The following is a 21,301-nucleotide window of genomic DNA, read 5'->3' on the forward strand; positions in this document are numbered from 1 at the left end:
AGGGCATTTGCTTGCATATAGATAACCTGGGTTCAATCTTTGGCATCCTATATGGTTCTTTGAGCCTGCTAAGAGTGATTCCTGAATGCAGAGCCAGAAATAGCACCCATGTGCCACCAGGTGTGGTCTCCCCTCCCCCCCCCCAAAAAAAAAACCAAAATGAGTATAAAGTTTCTACCTCTTAGGGCAAGCTCAATTTAATCACTTTCACCAATTAGACTTCTGACAGCAAAGAACTGTGTATAAGCACACAAGAACACACATGAAAATGCCAGATGATTAAGAGAATGTGTGTAAGAAGATGCACGAATGCTAGAGAGCTGAAACAGTGTGTGTGAGCATGCACACAACAACACATAAATGCCAGATGGTTGAAACAGTGAAGCATGGAATGGCCTTGGCACCATTACAAGAGTGTCTGTACACGGGTTTTTTTCCTCATATCTTTCTTCAAATAGACTTTAGCTGACAGCTAGGAAGTGTGTGTGCGTGCGTGTGTGTGTGTGTGTGTGTGTGTGTGTGTGTGTGTGCGCGCGCGCGCACTGAAGCACATGTATGAGCTTCAAATAGCTGAAACATTGCAGAGAAATGACTTACTTATGGGATTATTAATCTAAAGCAACCTGCAAAATGGATTTTTTACTCCAGAGAACTGTGGTAGAAAAAAACACTATCTTCAGAAATCATTCATTACCAAGTAGCTTCAAAAAATGTGCTTACTTTAGAGATCAGATCCCTTCCCCCGCCACATACTAGCTGTCCAATCCATGTGGGGCAGTACATAGAGGGAAAAAAAGGTGCAGGGGTGGAGTAGAGAGATAGTGCAAAGGATAAGGCACTTGCTTAGCATGAAGCTGCAGCTGATACCCTGGTTGGAAACCAATACTACATAGGGTTCCCTGAGAATTGCTAAGTGTGGCTGCAAAATCAAACAATGACAAAAACCAACAGTGAAGGAAGGGATGGACAGAGCACCCAACTTTGATCGCTAGCACTATTTATTCTCCTCGTATGAAGCCAGTAGTGGTCTGTGAGGATCACCACAGGATGTTGTCCACCCGAGGGCCTTGCACCTCCAAAAATAAAACAAAAAACCAACCCAGTGAATCCCCAGAACTCATCAAATCAACCAAAAAAGGTTCCATTTTATTGAACGCTATATCTTAGCTACAACTCTTTAGGAAGAGCAGCAGCAGACCCATGGGATCATGTAATCTAGATCTGGAAGCAATGGGGCAAGGTAGTCTAATAGCCTAGTTTTAGGCTGAATAGAAGCTTTGTGTTCTAAGGTAGAGTTTGTCATCAGCCAGACACCTATCAGTTACTACTATCAATTTAAATCCAAGTGATTTAGAGAATAAGCAGTTTTAAAAATTTATCAAAATGGGGCTTAGGTGATAGTCCAGAGAATAGGGCAGTTTGCCTTGTGTGCAAGGCCTGTGTTTGATCCCTAGCATCTCACATGGTGCCCCATGAACCGCCAGAGTAATTCCTGAGCCAGAGCCAGAGTAATCCCTAAATACTACTAGTGTAGCCCAAAATTAAAATAGGTAACAAACAAAATTGAAAAAATATATACATATACATACATACATACATTATACATCTGAGAATATGGGGTTGGAGAAATGATAAAGCAAGTAGGGCTTTGCCCAAGGTTCATTTCCTAGCAACCCATATGACTACTCGGGAGTAATTTCTATGCATGAGTCAGGACTTGAGAACTGTTAGGTGTGGCCTCAAAACAAAGAAGTCAGAATATGGCAGGGAATGAGGAAGAAAATAGTGTGTGTGCGCACACATGCACACGTACACACGCAATACCTGGAAGTACTTGAAAGCTACCCCAGGTTCAGAGCTTAAGCATTGCTGTCCACAGTTCCAAAGTGCTCAGAGACCGTGCAGTGTAGAGGATCAAACCGGGGCTCCAGTACACAAATCATATACTCTAGTTTTTCAGTTCTCTCTCCAGTAGGAAACTTAACATTTTTTGTTCTTTTTGGGGCCCCACACCCGACAGCACTCAGGGGTTACTCCTATCTCTGAGCTCAGAAAGTACTTCTAATAGACTAGGGAACCATATGGGATACTGGGGATTGAACCCAAATGCCCCACCTGCTGTGCTATCTCTCCGGTCCTGAACTTTTTTTTTGTTTTGTTTTTGGGTCACACCTGGCAGCGCTCTGGGGTTACTCCTGGCTCTATGCTCAGAAATCGTTCCTGGCAGGCTTGGGGGGTGGGGTGGCCATATGGGATGCTGGGATTCGAACCATCGTCCTTCTGTATGCAAGGCAAACGCCTTAACTTCTATGATGTCACTTTGGCCCAAGTCCCTGATTTTCTACAGAACGCCATGAGTGCTTTTCTCCATCCCCACTGAACAGTATACTGTTAGATATGCTGTGTTTGTGTTTAATGAGATTAATATAGCGACTGGGGAAGTATGAGAACCTTAGTGAATCTGAGGCAAGGGAGATAGCTCAGCATGCACAAGAACTCAAGTAGAGAGCTAAAGCAATAGTAGGTAGCAGGTAGGTTACTTGTCTTACACAAAGCCAACCGGGGGTTCAATTTCTGGCACTCCCTATGGTCCCCCTGAACTTGCCAGGAGTGATCCCTTAGCACAGAGCCAGGTGTAAAACCTCAGCAAAGCTGGGTATATAAATCCCTTCCTCAAAAAAAAAAAAAACAACAAAACAAAACAAAAAAAAAAACACAAAAAACTCAGTTTCCAATTCCACATGGTCCCCCAGCACCTGTGGGGTAGTTCTGGTGAATTCTAGCACCCTGGGTTAGGCATCACTAGGATAGAAAGTTCCTTAGGCCCCGCAGGCACTGCTTTGGCACCCCCTTATAACAAAAAAAAAAAAAAAAAAAAAATTGAGTGGACTTACAGAAGCTTAATGTTCATAAAGCTCAATATAATGAAAAAAAAAAGCACTAAGCTTTAATTCCTGTACCTCATTTACTAAATTAATTTAAAGAAATTATTTAAAATTAGAGCTCTTATTTTTTGTTATAGCAAAAAACAACAACAACAAGCTGGACAGTGGCGCAGGGCGTAAGGCCTTGTGCTAGCTAGCCTAGGACAGACGGCAGTTTGATCCTCATATGGTCCCCCAAGCCAGGAGTGATTTCTGAGTGAATAGCCAGGAGTAACCCCTGAGCGTCACCAAGTATGCCCCCAAACCTCCAAAAAAAAGAATATCGTGGGGCTAGAGTGGTAGCACAGGAGGAGGGCATTTATCTTACAAGCGGCTGACCCAGGATGGGCCTGGATTAATCCTAGGCATCCCATAGGGTTCCACAAGCCAGGAACGATTTCTGAGCCCAGAGCCAGGGATACCCTGAGTGCTGCTGGGTGTGGCCCCAAAACAAACAAACAAATCCAAGCTAAGGTGTCTGAGTGATAATATAGAGAGTAGGGCACTTGCCTTGCATGTAGCCAACCTACTTGATCCCCAGCATTCTATATGGTCTAAGTGATTCCTCAGTGCAGAGCGAGGAATAAGTAACCCCTGAACACTGCAGGGTGTGTCCTCAAAACAAAAACCAAACCACAAATAATCATAATAATCACTAGTAAACAATACAGTAACATTTACTGAGGGCATGCAAGGTGGTCATGGTTTAATAAGCATTCTTCTCACATCAGGTATAGGATTAGGGGCTGGAGCAGGTAGGGAGGGCACATGCCTTGCACAGGCTGACCTGAGTTGGCCCCCCAGACCCTGTATTATCCACTATGCCTGCCAGGAGTGATCTCTGAGCACCACTAGATGTGCCCCCCAAACAAACAAAAACAAAAGCTTTAGGATTTAATAATGGAACCCATTGATGAAAGTTAGTTTTGAAAAGTTAAGTGGTCCAGGATTATACAGCAAATTAGTCAGTCAGATCTGTGACCTTGAGCACGAAATCTAAAACAAACACAAACTTCTGAACCACTCTACTATTCTTGTGTCAGAACATTAAACATTAGGCGGTATCTTACTTTGGAACTGCACTGGATGACGAGAATCTGTGCTCTCCTTCTGTCGTAATATCACAACATCCCCATCTTTTAAGCCGTAGGAAGCCAGTGATCTGTGGTTGTCAGTTAGAGGTCTTTCAGCGTAGACAATCTACGAGAAAAGATGTAACAGTCTATAAAGCACTAGAGGTACATGAAAGAAAGCACAACATTTACAATTTTTATCCTCACCAAATACAGTGCTATCAGAGTCCTGAGCCAGCTCAAGTAGTAGACCAAGCCTCACACATGGTGACACACACTTAAGTCCTTCCTTGACCTAAAGTAAACGAACACCCTCCCCATCCATGACACCTTTCTTCCCTTCACCTATCCAGATCCCAATACTTTGAGCCATACCTATCCTCAAAGCACACATCCTTGGGGCTATATCTCACTAGTTCTTCTGAGAACTATTCTTTCCCAATTTTATTTATTTGCATTTTGGAGCCACAACCTAAGTAGTGCTCAGGGATCATATGACCAGGGAGTGAACCCAAGCTTCCTGTACGTAAGATATGCACTTCTCCCCCAGTTAATTATTTTTAGATCTGTGATCAAACATGAACTCTTCAAAGCGCTTCCTGTTAATACGGAGGGAAGACACTTTCCTTGCGTGCTGCTGATCCCCCCATCTGAATCCCTAACACTGCATATGGTTCTTTGCGAACTCCAGGGGTCAATCCCAACTAGAGACACACCTGAGCATACCACTTCATCCTCTCAAATTTAAAACATACCTTTACTATGTACTTTTGTTCCATTGTCTTTCTGCTCCACTAAAATATTAGGAGCAGGGAGATAGCCCAAAAGGCTGAAGTACAGGCCTTGCATTTATCAGGCTCCCAATTCAATCCCCAGCACCATAGTACCGCCAGTACCTCCACTAGAGTGGAGCCCCAGAGTACAGCAGTCCTGGAGGCACCAGCACTGTTAATCTGAGCAGTACCGCATGTATCCCTGGGCTCAAGCACTGAGCCACTGGACCCAGACAACCTTCCTTAGTATTACTAGGCATGACCCCAAGACTGCCTGAGCACTCGAACCTCCAAGAAAGTTACTTATGACCAAAGTGTTTGTTAAGTAACATATTCTAAATTTTGAGAAGAGAGTCCACTAGAGAAATAATGCCATGGAATCCCATATGGTCCCCCAAGCACCACCAGCGCAGAACCAGGAGTAACCCCTGAGCATTCTTGGTGCCTCCCCAAAACAATAAAATAAAACAAGATGCAGTACTATTAACTTTAAATCACCACATTATATGTATATATCGCCTAATGTGCTTACTTTCATATCTTGCAGGACTTAAAAATCAACCCCTGGTTGACCCCAGGACCATTTTCCCTCAAGCACCAATGCACCAGGGGGGAACAACTTTCCTGTATCATCCTCTTTAGCAGAGAGCTCAAATAATCAGTCCCCAAACACTGTCCAATAAAAGACAAAAATTTTTGCATACTGGCAGGTCTAAAAGGTTCTAAATACTATCTTTCCTGTCTTCTTCCTTCTCAGCTACCCCCACCAAGTTTTAGCACTCTTTTATGAGTAGGAGATGAAAGTCAAAGACATTCGGAAAAGAATCATGGATGGAGAAAAAGAAGTCAGGCCGTACTATTAATACTTTTATGATGTGCAATCAAATATGAAGAAAACCTGATGAAACAAGGCGCTGCAGAAGAAACAAAGCACACTGTTGTTTTACCATAAGGGAATAGAAACCTAGACCGTGTTATTATATCCTCTGTAGAAGCATTCTGAACAACTTAGGCTTGGAGGCTTGGAAAGGTTTCCTCCCTAACAATCTGCTATTCACCAGGTCACATGCAAACTAAGAACCTGAGCCCTGACCTGGTTCTGAGAGGGCCACTGCTCAGCTGGCTCAGGAATCAGACCTCCCATTTGTAAAGCAAACTGAAGTTAGAAAAATCATTGTCATCTTTCAACCTTTCTACTTTAATACCACTTACAATGTTTCCTCAGGTGTCCTCCCTCACTGATCTCATACTACTAACACTGTCTAATAGAGAATGTAAAAAATAATTGGGGGGAGGGGAAACAAAGATGGTCATATCTGCTCTCAGAATTTGCACCAACATGAGCAAAGTAGAAAACCAAGAGATTCCTTTCAAAATAAAATATTTCTGGCGGCATGAGAGTTAGCACAGCAGTAGGGCGTTTGCCTTGCAAGCAGCAGACCCAGGATCAAGATAGTTTTGAGTCCTGTTATCCCATATGGTCCCCCGTGCCTGGCAGGAGCAATTTATTTTATTTATTGATTTTTTTTGGGGGTCACACCCGGCAGCACTCAGGGGTTACTCCTATGCTCAGAAATCGCTCCTAGCAGCCTCAGGAGACCATATGGGATGTTGGGATTCAAACAACAGACCTTCTGCATGCAAGGCAAACACCTTACCTCCATGCTATCTCTCCGGCCCCAGGAGCAATTTTTGAGCACAGAGACAGGAGTAACCCCTGGCAACTCCCAGATGTGGCCCATGCCCTCCCCCCCCAAAAAAAACCCAAAATAAAACATTTCTGGACAAAAGCCCAACTTTATTTGCAATTTGATGGTTCAGATATATATATATATTTTTTGTTTTGTTTTGTTTTGTTTTGATTTTTGGGCCACACCCGGCAGTGCTCAGGAGTTACTCCTGGCTGTCTGCTCAGAAATAGCTCCTGGCAGGCACGGGGGACCATATGGGACGACGGGATTCGAACCAACCACCTTACGTCCTGGATCGGCTGCTTGCAAGGCAAGCAACCAGGCCTGGTTCAGCTATATTTTATAAATTCTATACCCCTCAAAAAAGGAAGGGCTGGAGAGATAGTACAGCAGGTTGGGTACTTGCCTTGCAGACAGCCAACCCAGGTTTGATCTTTGTCAACCTAAATAGTACCCTACACACCACCAGGAGTAATTCCTGAGTACAGAAACAAGAGTAACTCCTCAGCAATTGCTGAGTGTTGCCCAACCCTCCTCCTCACAAAAAAGGGTTTTTATTTATTTATATATTTATTTGGGTTTTTGAGCCACACCCGGTGACACTCAGGGGGGTTACTTCTTGCTACATGCTCAGAAATCACTCTGACTTGGGGGACCATATGGGATGCCAGGGGATCAAACCCAGATCCCGTCCAGGGTTGGCTGCATGCAAGGCAAATGCCCTACCACTGTGCTATTGCTCCAGCCCCTGGGAGTTTTATTTTTATCTGCAAATTCCCACAAATTGAAATGATCACTGTTGCAATTCACTTATAGCCCTTATTTAAACACATATCTTAGTAAAAGTACACCAGAAACAACATCTTGTGTATAATGTAAATATTGTATAACTGTGGGATAGAATGGAAAACCCATCATTAATCTGAATAGACTACTATCACCAGCAGAAGGATATAGCAAAAAAAAAAAAAAAAAAAAAAAAGGCACACATGGGGCTTGGCGATATACAGCAGGTAGAGAACTTGCCTTGCATATTGTTAACCCGAGTTCAATCACCAGCATCCCAATTGGTACCTAAGCATCAAGAAGTGACTCCATGCACTCAGGGGCAGGGAGATAGCCTGCCCTATTCCTGCACTCAGACTTGAAATGAGCATTGTTCAAACAAACAAACAAACAAACAAGAGGCATAGCAAGAGAAAGGTAGATCTTTCAAGGTGAGAGTGATGTTGTGATGAAATACAGAAAACCGTATTAAAATAGCACACCATTAGCACTGCACAAGCTTCTACTAAGGGGCAACATACAAATACAACATAATATTAGGCTCTCAAAGTCTCCCAACCTAATCCTTATTTTAGTTTCACATTCATTTTATAAGGTAAAAAAACTGACAGAAATATTGCCAGACTGTGGAGTTACCAGAGTGATAGATAGCACAGCAGGTAGACAATTGCCTTGTTCTTGGTCTACCTGGGTTCAATCTCCGGCATCCCACATGGTCCTTTAAGTCTGCCACGAGTAATTTCTGAGCACAGAGCCAGGAGTAAATCCTGAACGCTGCCGGGTGTGGCTTAAAAGGAAATATACTTTTGTACCACAAAAAAAAATAAACAAAAACAAAAAAAAAACAACTAAACAATCTTGGGTCTGCAGTGACAGTACAGAGGATAGGACATTTACCTGCACATGGCAGATTGGGGTTGATCCCCAGAATCCCAGATAGTTCCCCCAATGCACTGCCAGCAGTAATTCCTGAGTGCAGTGCCAAGAGTCTTGTGTCCGGAGCACAGCTGGATGTGGTCCAGATTTCAGACCATGTGGCACCAGGCATGAAACTCCCACATACAAATCTTATGCTCAGTCACTAAGTTCTCTTTGACCTAGGATCCCCAATTTTTGGGGGGGGCCACACCCGGCGGTACTCAGGGGTTACTCCTGGCTGTCTGCTCAGAAATAGCTCTTGGCAGGCATGGGGGACCATATGGGACACCGGGATTTGAACCAACTACCTTTGGTCCTGGATTGGCTGCTTGAAAGGCAAACACCGCTGTGCTATCTCTCCGGGCCCAGTAAATGCATTTCTTAAGCAGATGGGTTTTTTTTTTTGGTCATACCCAGCAGCGCTCAGTGGTTACTCCTGGCTCTATACTCAGAAATCGCCCCTGGCAGGCACAGGGATGCCGGGTCCTTCTGCATGAAAGGCAAATGCCTTACCTCCATGCTATCTCTCTGGCCCAGCAGATGGTTTTTAAAGGAAGGCAGCCTGGTGTAACAAAAGACCCAGACAATCAATCACTAACACTATTTGCCAGAAAAGAGATAAGCACTATCATCAAATATATATGTAGTGATGTTTGCTCCAGTTTCTTTCTTTCTTTTTTCTTTTTTTTAAGAAAAACTATTATAAAAAAAAAAAAAAGAAAGAAAACTATTATTAGGCCAGAGTGATAGCACAGCAGTAGGGCGTTTGCCTTGCATGCATCTGACCCAGGACCGACCCAAGTTCAAACCCTGGCATCGAATATGGTCCCTGGAGCCTGCCAGGAGTGATTTCTGAGCAGAGTCAGAAGTAACCTCTCAGTGCTGCTGGATGTGGCCCCAAAACCAAAACCAAACAAACAAATTGTGGGTGTACCTATTTAAAACCCTAGACCCACCCTTTTCTGGGAGGGGTCTTGGAAACCGGATAGTAGGTGTAACTTTACCTGCGAGCCCCTCCCATTCCTGGGAGGGTCTGGGAAAAGGTAGATAAGGCTTGGACCAAGGGAATTCGGCTTTTTTGGCTTTTTGCCCTTTGGGCTCTTGGCCCTTTCTGCGCTGCTGGGCGCTCTGAGGAAGATGGCTGAAAGGAGTTTAGATGCAGGGCCAAGAATAACTAGTGCTTAAAAGGTTATGAGATAGGCCACACACATGTGGTGAATAGGGCATGAATAAAGTTAATGCTTCCTGAAGCCTGCCTGTGAGTGGAGTCTTGATTACGCCGATCACCTGGGCCTGGAACCCGCCAGCTGGATGGGGGATGAAGCCACGTGGGCTGGGGCCTAAGCACAAAGGCCTCCATCCATCGCCATCCAGCCCCATCGTTAATTATTTCATACAACACAAATAAAAATTTATTTATAGCTACTCCCAAGGTAAATCTAAACTAATTTAAAATGAGTATCTGGTCCCCCGTGCCTGCCAGGAGCTATTTCTGAGCAGACAGCCAGGAGTGACCCCTGAGCACCACCGGGTGTGGCCCAAAAACCAAAATAAATAAATAAATAAATAAAATAAAATGAGTATCTACTAGACCAAAGGTTTAAAATGTCTACCAATCAAAACAAAGAGGCTGGAGCAATAGAGCAGCAGATAGAGTGTGTGCATTGCACATGGGCCTACCTGGGTTCAATCCCTGGCATCTCATATATTCCCCAAGCCTGCCAGAACAATTTCTAAGCACAGAGCCAGGAGTCTCAAAAACAAAAATCCCCAACTAAATTTTGTTAATAGTATTGATGATGCCTTCCACCATTCATAATGCTTCATTTAAAGCCGGGGTCTCAAATTCGTGGCCCCGAGGGCTGTTTGCTGCGCCCTCCGTACAACATTTTGTGGCCCTGCCTCTAGAGGAATCTTTTTTGTTTGTTTTGTTTTGTTTTAGTTATTTGGGTCACACCCCCCCCCAATGTTCAAGGCTTACTACTGACTTTGCACTCAAGGATCACCCCGACTTTGCCTCCTGTGGCCCCCAGGTAAATTGAGTTTGAGACCCCTGATTTAAAGGCTAGAAGAAGCTCAATTTCAAGTTCTGTGCTGACACAAGACAACCAAGGATGAAGCTTATTTGCCTTGTATATCTAAAGCTCAAGATTCAATTCCAGAATCTTTCTTTCTTTCTTTCTTTTCTTTTCTTTTCTTTTTGTTTTTGGGCCACACCTGGCGGTGCTCAGGGGTCACTCCTGGCTGTCTGCTCAGAAATAGCTCCTGGCAGGCACGGGGGACCATATGGGACACCGGGATTCGAATCAACCACCTTTGGTCCTGGATAGGCTGCTTGCAAGGCAAACGCCGCTTGTGCTATCTCTCCAGGCCCTCTTTTTTTTTTTTTTTAAAAGCAAACATTTATGTTTATTCTACTATCTCTTTGGTCCCAAGTAGCACCTTTTAATACTTAGAACTACAATATTTATACAGATAAGATTACAGGCCCTATAGGAATTTTCAAACTAAAAACAATATAGATGCATTGAGATATTGTAGACATATTCAAGAATATCTAACAAAGTTTAAAGAAAATACATATAGCATAAATAAAATCCAATAATTTATATGCAAGAATAAGTAAGAAATTTTGTGGCGTTGTAACAAGTAAAACTCTTATTATTTCTCTAAATTAGCTTAAAGAGAATTCACAAGAATACTGGATGAGAAAGACACAGGATTATAATCCGGGTCAATATACTTGATAGATATTTAAAAGACATAGCTAAGCTTTTTTTAAAAGAAAGGAAAAAACCTTCCTATTTAAGCAAAAGATCAAATGTCAAGGGTAGTGAGCTACTGATTGTGTATAAAGCCAATAGAAGTCCCAGAGTTATCATCCTCATTTTGGGATATGGTTATGGAGTTGTTGCCTTTCATATAATTTGACAGTCAACATTGACCCTTTTCAATTCCAGAATCTTTCGATCTCTCTCTTTCTCTCTCCCTTACCCCCCCCCACACACACACACAGTGTAGCTAGCTTCAAGTATTATCCTATAAAAGAGTGATACAGTGATAAGGCACTTGCCTCGCAGAAGGCTGACCCTGGCTCTAGCCCTAGCACTGCTGGGTGTGGCTCAAAAAGCAGAAAACAAAGCCAAAAAATTAAATAAATAACGGCCCAGACTGGTGGGGCAGAAATGAGTAGGGAGCTTGCCTTGAATGTATCAAACCTGAGTTTGATCCCTGGCACCACATATGGTTCACAAGGAGTGATTACTAAGCACAAAGCCAGGAGTAAACCCTAAGCACTGTCTGGTGTGGGCAAAAGAAAACAAAACACACACCAAAAAGCCCATCAGACTTTTAAACTGCAGGGTTTATCCTAGAGGCATTCTAGAGACATAATTGTAACAGAATTCTAATCAACATTAAGCAAGATTAATACAACCTTTAAGGATAGCGAATGTTTCTGGTCTCAGCAGAAATGTTAATTTTCTTTTAGCACCAAGTACTATATAAATAAATTAGCCAAGCCCTCAGTACCACATTTGATGGCAACACTATTTACCAATAATTAAAAGCCCTCTAAATGCCAATTAATTACAATTATTCCATGTGATATCTTATTTTTCTGAAAGATAATTAATTTATCAGCAGTTACTTAATAGCCTTAAAAATATCAATATGGGGCCGGCAAAATAGCATGGAGGTAAGGCATTTGCCTTCCATGCAGAAGGACGGTGGTTCAAATTCCGGCATCCATATGGTCCCCCATGCCTGCCAGGGGCGATTTCTGAGCAAGAAGCCAGGAGTAACCCCTGAGTGCTGCTGGGTGTGACCCCCCCCCCAAAAAAAAAAAACTCAATACCCTAATTTTTATAACCATTCTGAAGATAACTTGTCAACAATTACTTAATAGCTTTTAAAAAGTTTTCACAGGCTAGAGCGATAGTGGTAGAGCAAAGTTTTGCCTTGCACACAGCCAACTCCTGACGAATTCCGGTTCATTTCCCAGCAACCCATATGGTCCCTCAAGCCTGCCAGAAGTGACTTCTGAACACAGAGCCAGGAGTAGCCCCTCGAACACCGTTGGGTGTAACCCAAAAACAAACAAAAGATTTCATGTTCCTAGTTTCTCCCTATTTTCTCAACTCAAATGTTCAGCAGAAGGAAAATGTTAAGAAAATACAGTATATGAATATAATGGCAATATTACGTGGCAATTAAATATAGAAATTTGAAGAATTTGAAAAGTTAGTGGGAAATTCTGACAAGATAGTATTGACTAAAAATAAGAGGAAATGGGGCCAGAGAGACAGCACCGAGGTAGGGTGTTTGCCTTGGCACACAGCTGATTTGAACAGAGGTGGTTCTAATCCTGGCATCCCAGATGGTCCCCGGTGCCTGGTAGGAGTGACTTCTTCTTCTTCTTCTTTTTTTTTTTTTTTTTTTTTTTTTGGTTTTTGGGCCATACCCGGCGGTGCTCAGGGGTTACTCCTGGCTGTCTGCTCAGAAATAGCTCCTGGCAGGCACGGGGGACCATATGGGATACCGGGATTCGAACCAATTACCTTTGGTCCTGGATTGGCTGCTTGCAAGGCAAACATGGCTGTGCTATCTCTCCCGGCCCAGGAGTGACTTCTGAGCACAGAGCCAGGAGTAACCCCTGAGTGCTACTGGTTGTGACCCAAAAAAAACAAAAATCAAAATGAAAGAGGAAATTATATGGTTCAGTTATCATGTTTAAAGGTTGTCAATTTTGTAACAGAAGAAAAGGCTGAGACAAAAGATGCTAATGGCTCTCTATTACTATACCAAAATTAGCTATAAAAGGAAATTTCAGTTTGTATTGGTTTAAAATAGTTTTACAGGGGTTACATAGGGGTCTCAAACTCAATTTATCTGCGGGCCACAGGAGGCACAGTCAGGGTGATCCTTGAGTGCAAAGTCAGTAGTAAGCCTTGAACATTGGGGGGTGTGACCCAAACAACTAAAACAAAAAAAGATTCCTCTAGGGCAGGGCCACAAGTTTGAGACCCCTGGGTTAGAGAGACTGATTCCTCAAAGGGCTGAGTGTGGTCCACAAACAAAAAGAATAGCTTTACTCTGGGACCTTCTCAGAAGGGGTGGTGGCAGATTCCCCTTTCTGCCTAAGGCACACAGTCCAAGCCACACCCTCCAATAAAAAAGGCCCATCTCCATGACTTATCTTTGCCAAGCCACCAAATTTGTTCCAGATCTATAGAACCTGGACCATACAGCTGCCTCAAAATGTCCTAGCAGGGGGCTGGAGAGATAGCATGGAGGTAGGGGCATTTGCCTTGCATGCTGATGAACGTTGGTTCGAATCTTGGCATCCCATATGGTCCCCCATGCCAGTCAGGGGTGATTTCTGAACAGATAGCCAGGAGTAGCCCCTGAGTGCTGTGCCTTTGGGTGTGCCTCCCCCCAAAAAAACAAAACAAACAAATGTCCTAGCAGAGTCAGTCCAAGAGTCACAAGAAACTTGATGGCACAGTTACCTAGAAAACCAGTAAGTCCTTTAAGCCTAAACAGTAATACAGATGGCTCAACTAGCATCAACCCATAGCCCAGTAAATCCCTAAACACTAAATTTATTACCACCATGGAGAGAGAGAGAACAATCACTTCAAATTGACCTCTTTTTGATTTAAGTTTTGATTAATTCCTTTTGACTATATGTTGTAACCAAAAAATATGAAAATAAATTTTTTGTGTCCTCAAGGAGGGCCTGCTACATGGTAAGTGACTAGGGATGCAAGTGGTGGTGGGATTGGCATTTGAACATTTAATGCCTGAAACAACTGTATCATGAACAACTTGGTAAATCATGGTGTTACAATTTAAAAGATTTAAAAAGTTTTATGAACCACAAATCACGACGTAGTTTGTAAAAACTGCATTTCCAGGATAATACAGGAACAAAGCTATTTATTATTAAGAATTTAGACAAGCCTTTGAAAAAGTCCTTACACATTCTGCACAGGTTTTTTTACCACATGCTACTTATAGGGATAAGTTATAATGTCTCAAAATTACAAAGACATTAATTTAAAGTGAAGCTAAGTTCTCATAATTGTTTGAAGGTTGCCTAGTCAAGTCTGCATCAAAGCAAAGCAGAGGGGGACGACTGTTTCCAAGCCCACACTTGTATTAAGAAGTGAAACACGCAGAGCTTTAATCACATGTACAAGGAGAGATGGTTTCTATTCTAAATTTGTTATCCTTGCATTACAACCACTCTGATCAGATTAGAGTCATTAAAAACTAACACCTTTTCCAATGTAGGCTTATGTACAATTTAAAGACTAAAGTAAAAGGATAAATTTAACATCAGTGATCCTTAGTGTGACAAAGGCATTTAAGATATTTGGGGGTGGGGGGTTGGGTCACACCCAGCAGCACTCAGGGGTTACTCCTGGCAGGCTCGGGGGGACCATATGGGATGCCGGGATTCGAACCACCGTCCTTCTGCATGCAAAGACAAAACACCCTACATCCATGCTATCTCTCTGGCCCCATTTAAGATATTTTTTTGGTTTTGACCATACTGTCGGGAGTTGCTCTGAGGTCACTCCTCCTAGAGGTGTGCTTGAGGGGCCCTATTTGGGGGCTGGAAATATAAAAGAGGAGGGAAGATTGAACCAGGATTACAGCCCAAGTGTCCACATGCAAGATAACCTGCCTTCACTCTCCAAATATAAGACAGTTCTTAAGGCTATAGAAAGAAAATAAAAAAACATAGAATTTTCACTTCCATGTATTGTTAGCTCATCCTTCAAGTTCCATTGTTTATAATATTCATAAACATTACTTTATGAATATAATGCATTGGTATTCTTGTGTATTCCTCACATATATTTATTCCACACATGGGTATTATACATAATATAAAATGTTCCAAAACATTTCACTGAGGACACATGGTAGAAGTGGAGATTAATAACCTACTGACAAGAAACACCTAGGAAAAAAAAAAATTACCCCCTTTAGAAATGAGGGGAAAGTAAAGAATGGAGAAGGTAAATAATAGTAAGGTAAGACCAGAACTATGAGAGGAAGAAATAGTATGAGAGAGAATACTGGAGAGTAAAGGCAGGGGAAATTCAAGTGAAAATGATTTATTTGTGGGCATAGATTATAATGATGTTTACCATGCTGATTTGGTGAAAGGAAATGACTCAAGTGTCTAGGGTGGATCCTGTTCCTGCCTGATGGGCATGCGAGAGAGACAACAGACCACCAGACATCTTAAAATAGGTACTGTGTTAGGTTACAAAGACTCCAACAGAACAAACTTGAAAAACAGGAGCTGTTTACAGCTCTGTAACACAGGCTTAACACTAGTTGAAGCCAAGGTTTCCTTAATGTTAATTGGATGCCAAAACAATGACCTAATGAATAAGAATTTGAAGTTAGTCTAAACTGCTCAATTACTCAGGTATTTCTAATTTTTTCGAGCTGGCCCAGAGGATGGAATCTGTCTGGACCATACATTTAATTTTTTTTTGGGGGGGGGCCACACCCGGTGGTGCTAAGGAACTACTCCTGGCTCTGAACTCACAAGACCATAGGATTCAACCCCGAATTAAACCGGGGTATTAGCAAGCAAAGCCAAATTAATCCTGTGGTATCCTCTGCCCCCCTTTCTTTCAATCGAACATGCTGTTTATTAAAAAATCTTTGCTTATAAGGCCAAATTGGCAGTACTGCAGGTAAAAGTGCTTGATCTGCATGCAGTTAACCTGGCTCAATCCTCAGCATCACATATAATTCTCCATATACGGTTCTCCAAAACTAAATAGTAGTGATACCTGAGCACCAGGGGGTGTGGCCCAAAAACCAAACTAAATAATAACTGTTAAGGCAGGGAATATATATATATATATAGCTCAGGAGCAGAGCAAGCGTAATGATTTCAGTTTGGGGTTAGATTCTCAGGTCCCCAAAACAAAGTTGTCTTCTCCTCACTACGCAACTGTTTTCTTCCTAGTTCTTCACCTGTAAGAAAATGGTTCCTGAGTTTCTGTAGATTTCCTTCTTACAGAAATCGCAAGAACATTTCCGTCTTTCATCAATCTCCTTTTGAAGTTTTGGCCAGACTGCTATTTGAGTGGCTCTGAACCCTGAAACAAATCTTTTCTTTATACTCATTTTATTCCAAGTTCTAAAGTTCGCAAAGGGCAAGGAATCATATGCACTTCTGAACAAAATATTGACACATGTGTTTATCCTAATGAGCTGTCATTGGGCAATTTTTTTGGTACTATTTCCTAACTGCAGTCGGAATCAAGTTTTTCCTGCTGGGAACCTGAAGGACTTTCCCAATTTTCTTAATGTTTAGACTAAATCCTTAAAATTACTTACCGAGTCAGGATTTAAATGTTTGCTCGTGAAAGTTATAGAGTTATTCGATTCATTAGGTTTATTCTGGGGTCACAACTGGCGGTGGTGTGCTCAGGGGTTACTCCTGGCACTGAGCTCTGCAATCAGTCATGGTGGTGCTGGGGGTGGGGACCAATGGGATGCAGGGGATCGAATCCCAGCTACCCCCAGCTGCCAGCGTTGAAGGCAAGAGCCCTAACCTCTGTACGATCGTCCTCTCCACCCCCAGTGAATCTTTTTTGTTGACAGCCTCAAAGTAGTATTAAAAGAGAACAGAACTTCTTTCCAGCAGGGAAGGGAAAAGTAATCAAATTATACCAGGCCCTTTTCAAAAAAGAGGAAGGCATGTCAATCTTCGACTAGAGAAGAAACGAGACAGAAATCAAAGCCCACTAAAAAGAAAAAAAAAAGAAAAGAAAAACCAAAACCAAAACCAAAACACAAACCACCTTTGGCCTGAAGAGATGACAGTACCACTGTAATTTACAGCGCTTGCTTGAAGGCAGCCAAAACGGGTTCATTCCCCAGGCATCCCACACGGTCCTCCTACCACCACCACCACCACCCATCAGGAGCTAGTAAGCAACCCCAGGGCGTTGCCGGTGTGGACTCCCCCACCCCCCAAAAATTCCAGACAGACAAAACAAGATTTAAAGAGCTGGAAAAGGCAGGCGGTAGAGTCATATGGGAGAGAGGGAGCATTTTCCAAAGGCTTCCCAAAAAAACCAAACAAGGGAGTGGAAGTTTCGAATTTTCCCCCCACCACAGAGAATGCCTGACCTGTTCTTTCCCTGCAGGTGAATCGTATTTTGGGGGGGAAAAAAACCCTTTTCCAAAAGAGCCCCAAGAACCCCCTATGCCGCCACCGTGATCCAAACAGGTATTTCAGGTCGGGGGAGCAAGACATCTGAAGATCTGACGTCTTGCAGCCAGCCCGGGGTTGATGCCCCCAACTTGGGGGTGGGGGGCGATCAGGGTAGGGTAGGGTAGAAAGAGGCGAAAGGCCAGAAAGAAAAGGAGGCGCCCAGCCTCGGCCCCAAACCCCGCAGTGGACAAGCCTGCCCTGAGGTAGGCCCAGCTCCGGGCTCCCTGCTCCCTGCTCCAGGCACACCCCCAACCCTGGCCCAGGGGCTTGCGTGTGTGTGTCAGCCGGATGCGGGGGCGCGCTGGGCATGCCCGCCCCGGTCCTCCTCCACCCCCGAGCAGCAGCAGCAGCAGCAGCAGCCAAGGCCCGGGGATCGGACCCACCGACCCACCGCCCGACCCACCTGGCTCTCGGCGGCGGGGATGCCCGACTCGAGCTCGCACAGCGCGCGGAAGTTGTGCAGCTCGAAGTCGGCGTCGACCTGGAGGGAGAAGGTCACCTCCGAGAGGTCCCGCCGCACGCAGTACACGGTGAGCAGCATGGCCCGGCCCGGGCGCCGAGGCGGCGGCGTGCGAGAGAGCGGGCGTGCGAGCGAGGGCCTGCCGGGCTGCTGCAGGCGGGCGCCCGCTCGCTCCTTCCCGGGCCTCTCACTCACTCACACACACGCTCCGTGACTCGCTCGCTCGCTCTCATCCCGCCCTCGCGACTAGCTAGCTAGCACGGCCGCCGCCGCCCGCCGCTCCGTCTGCTGCCTGCCAGCTTGCACGCTTGCTCGCTCGCTCCCCCGCTCGCCTCCGGCCTCCCACGACTGCCGCCGAGCGCGCCTGCCGCCCGACCCCACGCCCCGGCCCCGCCCCGCCCCGCCGCAACGCGGCAGCCGTAAAAGCACGCCCTCTCCGGCCTTCACGACGCGGCGCAGGGGGCGGGGCCGGGAAGGAGGAAGCGGGAGGGGGAAGGAGGAGGGAGGAGCTTGGAGGAAAGAGGGAGGGGCTTGGAGGAAAGAGGGAGGGATTGGAGGAGAGAGAAGATCTTGGAGGAGGGAGGGGATTGGAGGACGGAGGTAGGATGTTGGAGGAGGGAGGAAATTGGAGGAAGAGGAAGGGGTTTGAAGGAGGGAGTGAAGGCATTGGAGGAAGGAGGGAGGGGTTTGAAGGAGGGAGGATGTTGGAAGACAGAGGGAGGGGCTTGGAGGAGGGAGGAGGGGATTGGAGGAAGGAGGGAGGGGTTTGAAGGAGGGAGTGAAGGGATTGGGGGAAGGAGGGGATTGGAGGAGGGAGGGGCTTGGAGGAAGGATGTTGGAAGAGAGAGGGAGAGGCTTGGAGGAGGGAGGGAGGGGCTTGGAGGAAGAAGGGAGGGTTTGAAGGAGGGAGTGAAGAGATTGGAGGAAAGAGGGAGGGGCTTGGAGGAGGGAGGGGCTTGGAGAAGGAGGGGCTTGGAGGAAGGAGGGAGGATGTTGGAAGAGAGAGGGAGGGGCTTGGGGGAAGGAGGGAGGATGTTGGAAAGAGAGAGGGAGGGGCTTGGGGGAAGGAGGGAGGATGTTGGAAGAGAGAGGGAGGGGATTGGAGGAAGGAGGGAGGGGTTTAAGGGAGGGAGTGAAGGTATGGAGGAAGGAGGGAGGGGATTGAAGGAGGGAGGGGCTTGGAGGAAGGAGGGAGGAGGTTGGAAGAGAGAGGGAGAGGCTTGGAGGAAGGAAGGAGGATGTTGGAAGAGGGAGGGGGATTGGAGGAAGGAGGGAGGGGTTTGAAGGAGGGAGGGGATTGGAGGGAGGGAGGGGCTTGGAGGAAGGAGGGAGGGGTTTGAAGGAGGGAGTGAAGGGATTGGAGGAAGGAGGGAGGTTGGAGGAGGAAGGGAGGTGACTGGAGGAGGGAGGGAGGGGCGGGATCTTCAAAATAGGAGAAGGAGGGAAAGGATGCTTGCCAAAGGGGAGGGTGTGGAAGGGAATGAGAAGAAAATAAATAAGTAAATCACTAGAAAAACTAGACTCTGCAGAGGATCTACAATCTCATTTAGGCATCCCACAGGCAGGTCTACCATGTATTTGGCTTCTAGGGATACAAAAAAAAAAATGCATAAAAATATTTTACCTGTCTTTCCCCTTAAGGAATACACAAGGTAGTTCCTGAAGACAAACCTAATCATACAGTTCTAAAACATATTTCCCGAAGTAGAAATTGTGACTCAAAGAAACTTAATTATTTTTCTTAGGGCAGCGGTGCGGACTTGGAGGGGGCCTGGAGGTATCATTCAGGAGTTGGCCCCTCTGGTCTTTTTTGGGGGGGGATCTTGGAGGACCAGGGACTTGAACCCCATTCCAGGTTTCAAGTGCTCCAGCCCCCTAAACCCTCTCCCCCGAATCAGATTATTTCCAGTTAAAATCATTGTCTCGTTGAGTCTACATAATTTATCTCTCTCCAGCCCCTCCTCCTGAGCCTGGCCCCTCATCCCACCCTTCCAATCTCCTGTGATTTTTCTATTCCTCCAAGACTCAGCTCTCCTTACCTAGCTTTATGGGTTGTATCTTGTATTTCAAATCTTTTCTGCCTTAGCAGTGGCCTTACTGGGCACAACAGATTAAATTATTTGCTCTTTACGGCCTATTTAAGGTCACATAGCTGATGAGTGATAGAAACCCAGAACAGAATGAGTCAGGAAGACAAAAGTGAAAGAGGAATATAAAATGGAGGTTAGGGCCGGAGAGATAGCATGGAGGTAAAGCGTTTGCTTTGCATGCAGAAGGTCAATGATTCCAATCCCGGCATCCCATATGGTCCCCTGAGCCTGCCAGGATGCGATTTCTGAGCGTGGAGCCAGGAGGGTAACCCCTGATCGCTGCTGGGTGTGACCCAAAACAAAACAAACAAACATAAAAATTTTAAAGGGGCCAGAGAGATATCATGGAGGTAAGGAGTTTGCCTTTCATGCAGGAGGACAGTGGTTCGAATCCTGGCATCCCATATGGTCCCCCGTAACTGCCAGGAGCAATTTCTTTTTTTTTTTTTTTTTTTGGTTTTTTGGGCCACACCCGGTAACGCTCAGGGGTTACTCCTGGCTATTGTGCTCAGAAGTTGCTCCTGGCTTGGGGGACCATATGGGACACCGGGGGATCGAAATGCGGTCCGTCCAAGGCTAGCGCAGGCAAGGCAGGCAACCTTACCTTTAGCGCCACCGCACCGGCCCCTGGAGGAGCAATTTCTGAGCCTGGAGCCAGGAATAACCCCTGAGCACTGCCGGGTGTGACCCAAAAAAACACACAAAAATAAATAAATAAATATAAATGGAGGTGAAACTGTTTAACTCCTCCTTTATCCCAAAATCCCCTTCATACCTATCATCATGCCTGGAAATAGAATAGCTATGGCTGCAGCTAATCAGATTTGGTGGCAAAAGAAAACAAAAAAAGCGTGAAAAAACGATGGGCCAGAGTCATATAATACAGCAGGTAGGGTTCTTACATTGCATGCCACAAACCCGGTTTCCTTATTTGCCCCTGTAAAAAAAGAAATAACTGTGTAGAATAGGTAGAGTAGAAGAGGAGGCTGTAAAGAAGAGGAGTTAACTATAGACAACAGAAAGCCTAACTATGGCAAAAGCAAGGGATTTATTTTCCACGGAACAGGAAGCCTAGGGGTAGACAGCTGTGTTGGTTTCAAGGATCAGTGGTATCAAGGCTAGTAGTTTGGTATATCTTTTTTTCAGATCTTTCCCTGAGACCCATCATAGCAAAAAACAAACAAACAACAAACAAAAAATACGGGGCAGGAACAGGAAATGGGATGGGATATAGGCTTGGGAAGATGACTCAGTGTCTGGAGCACATATTTGCATGCAGGAAATCCCCTGGTAGTGCATGCTCCCCAGAGCACCATCAGAAGTGAGG

The 21,301-nt window shown here is 45.0% G+C and overlaps 1 protein-coding gene across 1 annotated transcript in view; it reads right to left on the minus strand.

The window, feature by feature from the left end:
* The window catches only part of DDI2 (DNA damage inducible 1 homolog 2), a 49,315-nt gene extending 31,341 nt beyond the window's left edge, over window positions 1-17,974 (minus strand). Inside the window, 2 exon segments of the mRNA XM_049772164.1 lie at window positions 3,995-4,124; window positions 17,828-17,974. Of these exon segments, the coding sequence (XP_049628121.1) occupies window positions 3,995-4,124; window positions 17,828-17,965 (268 nt within the window). The 5' untranslated portion in view covers window positions 17,966-17,974.
* Between the last annotated feature and the right edge of the window lie 3,327 nt (window positions 17,975-21,301).

This window comes from Suncus etruscus, chromosome 4 (genome assembly GCF_024139225.1).
Source record: "Suncus etruscus isolate mSunEtr1 chromosome 4, mSunEtr1.pri.cur, whole genome shotgun sequence".
Taxonomy (NCBI): domain Eukaryota; kingdom Metazoa; phylum Chordata; class Mammalia; order Eulipotyphla; family Soricidae; genus Suncus; species Suncus etruscus.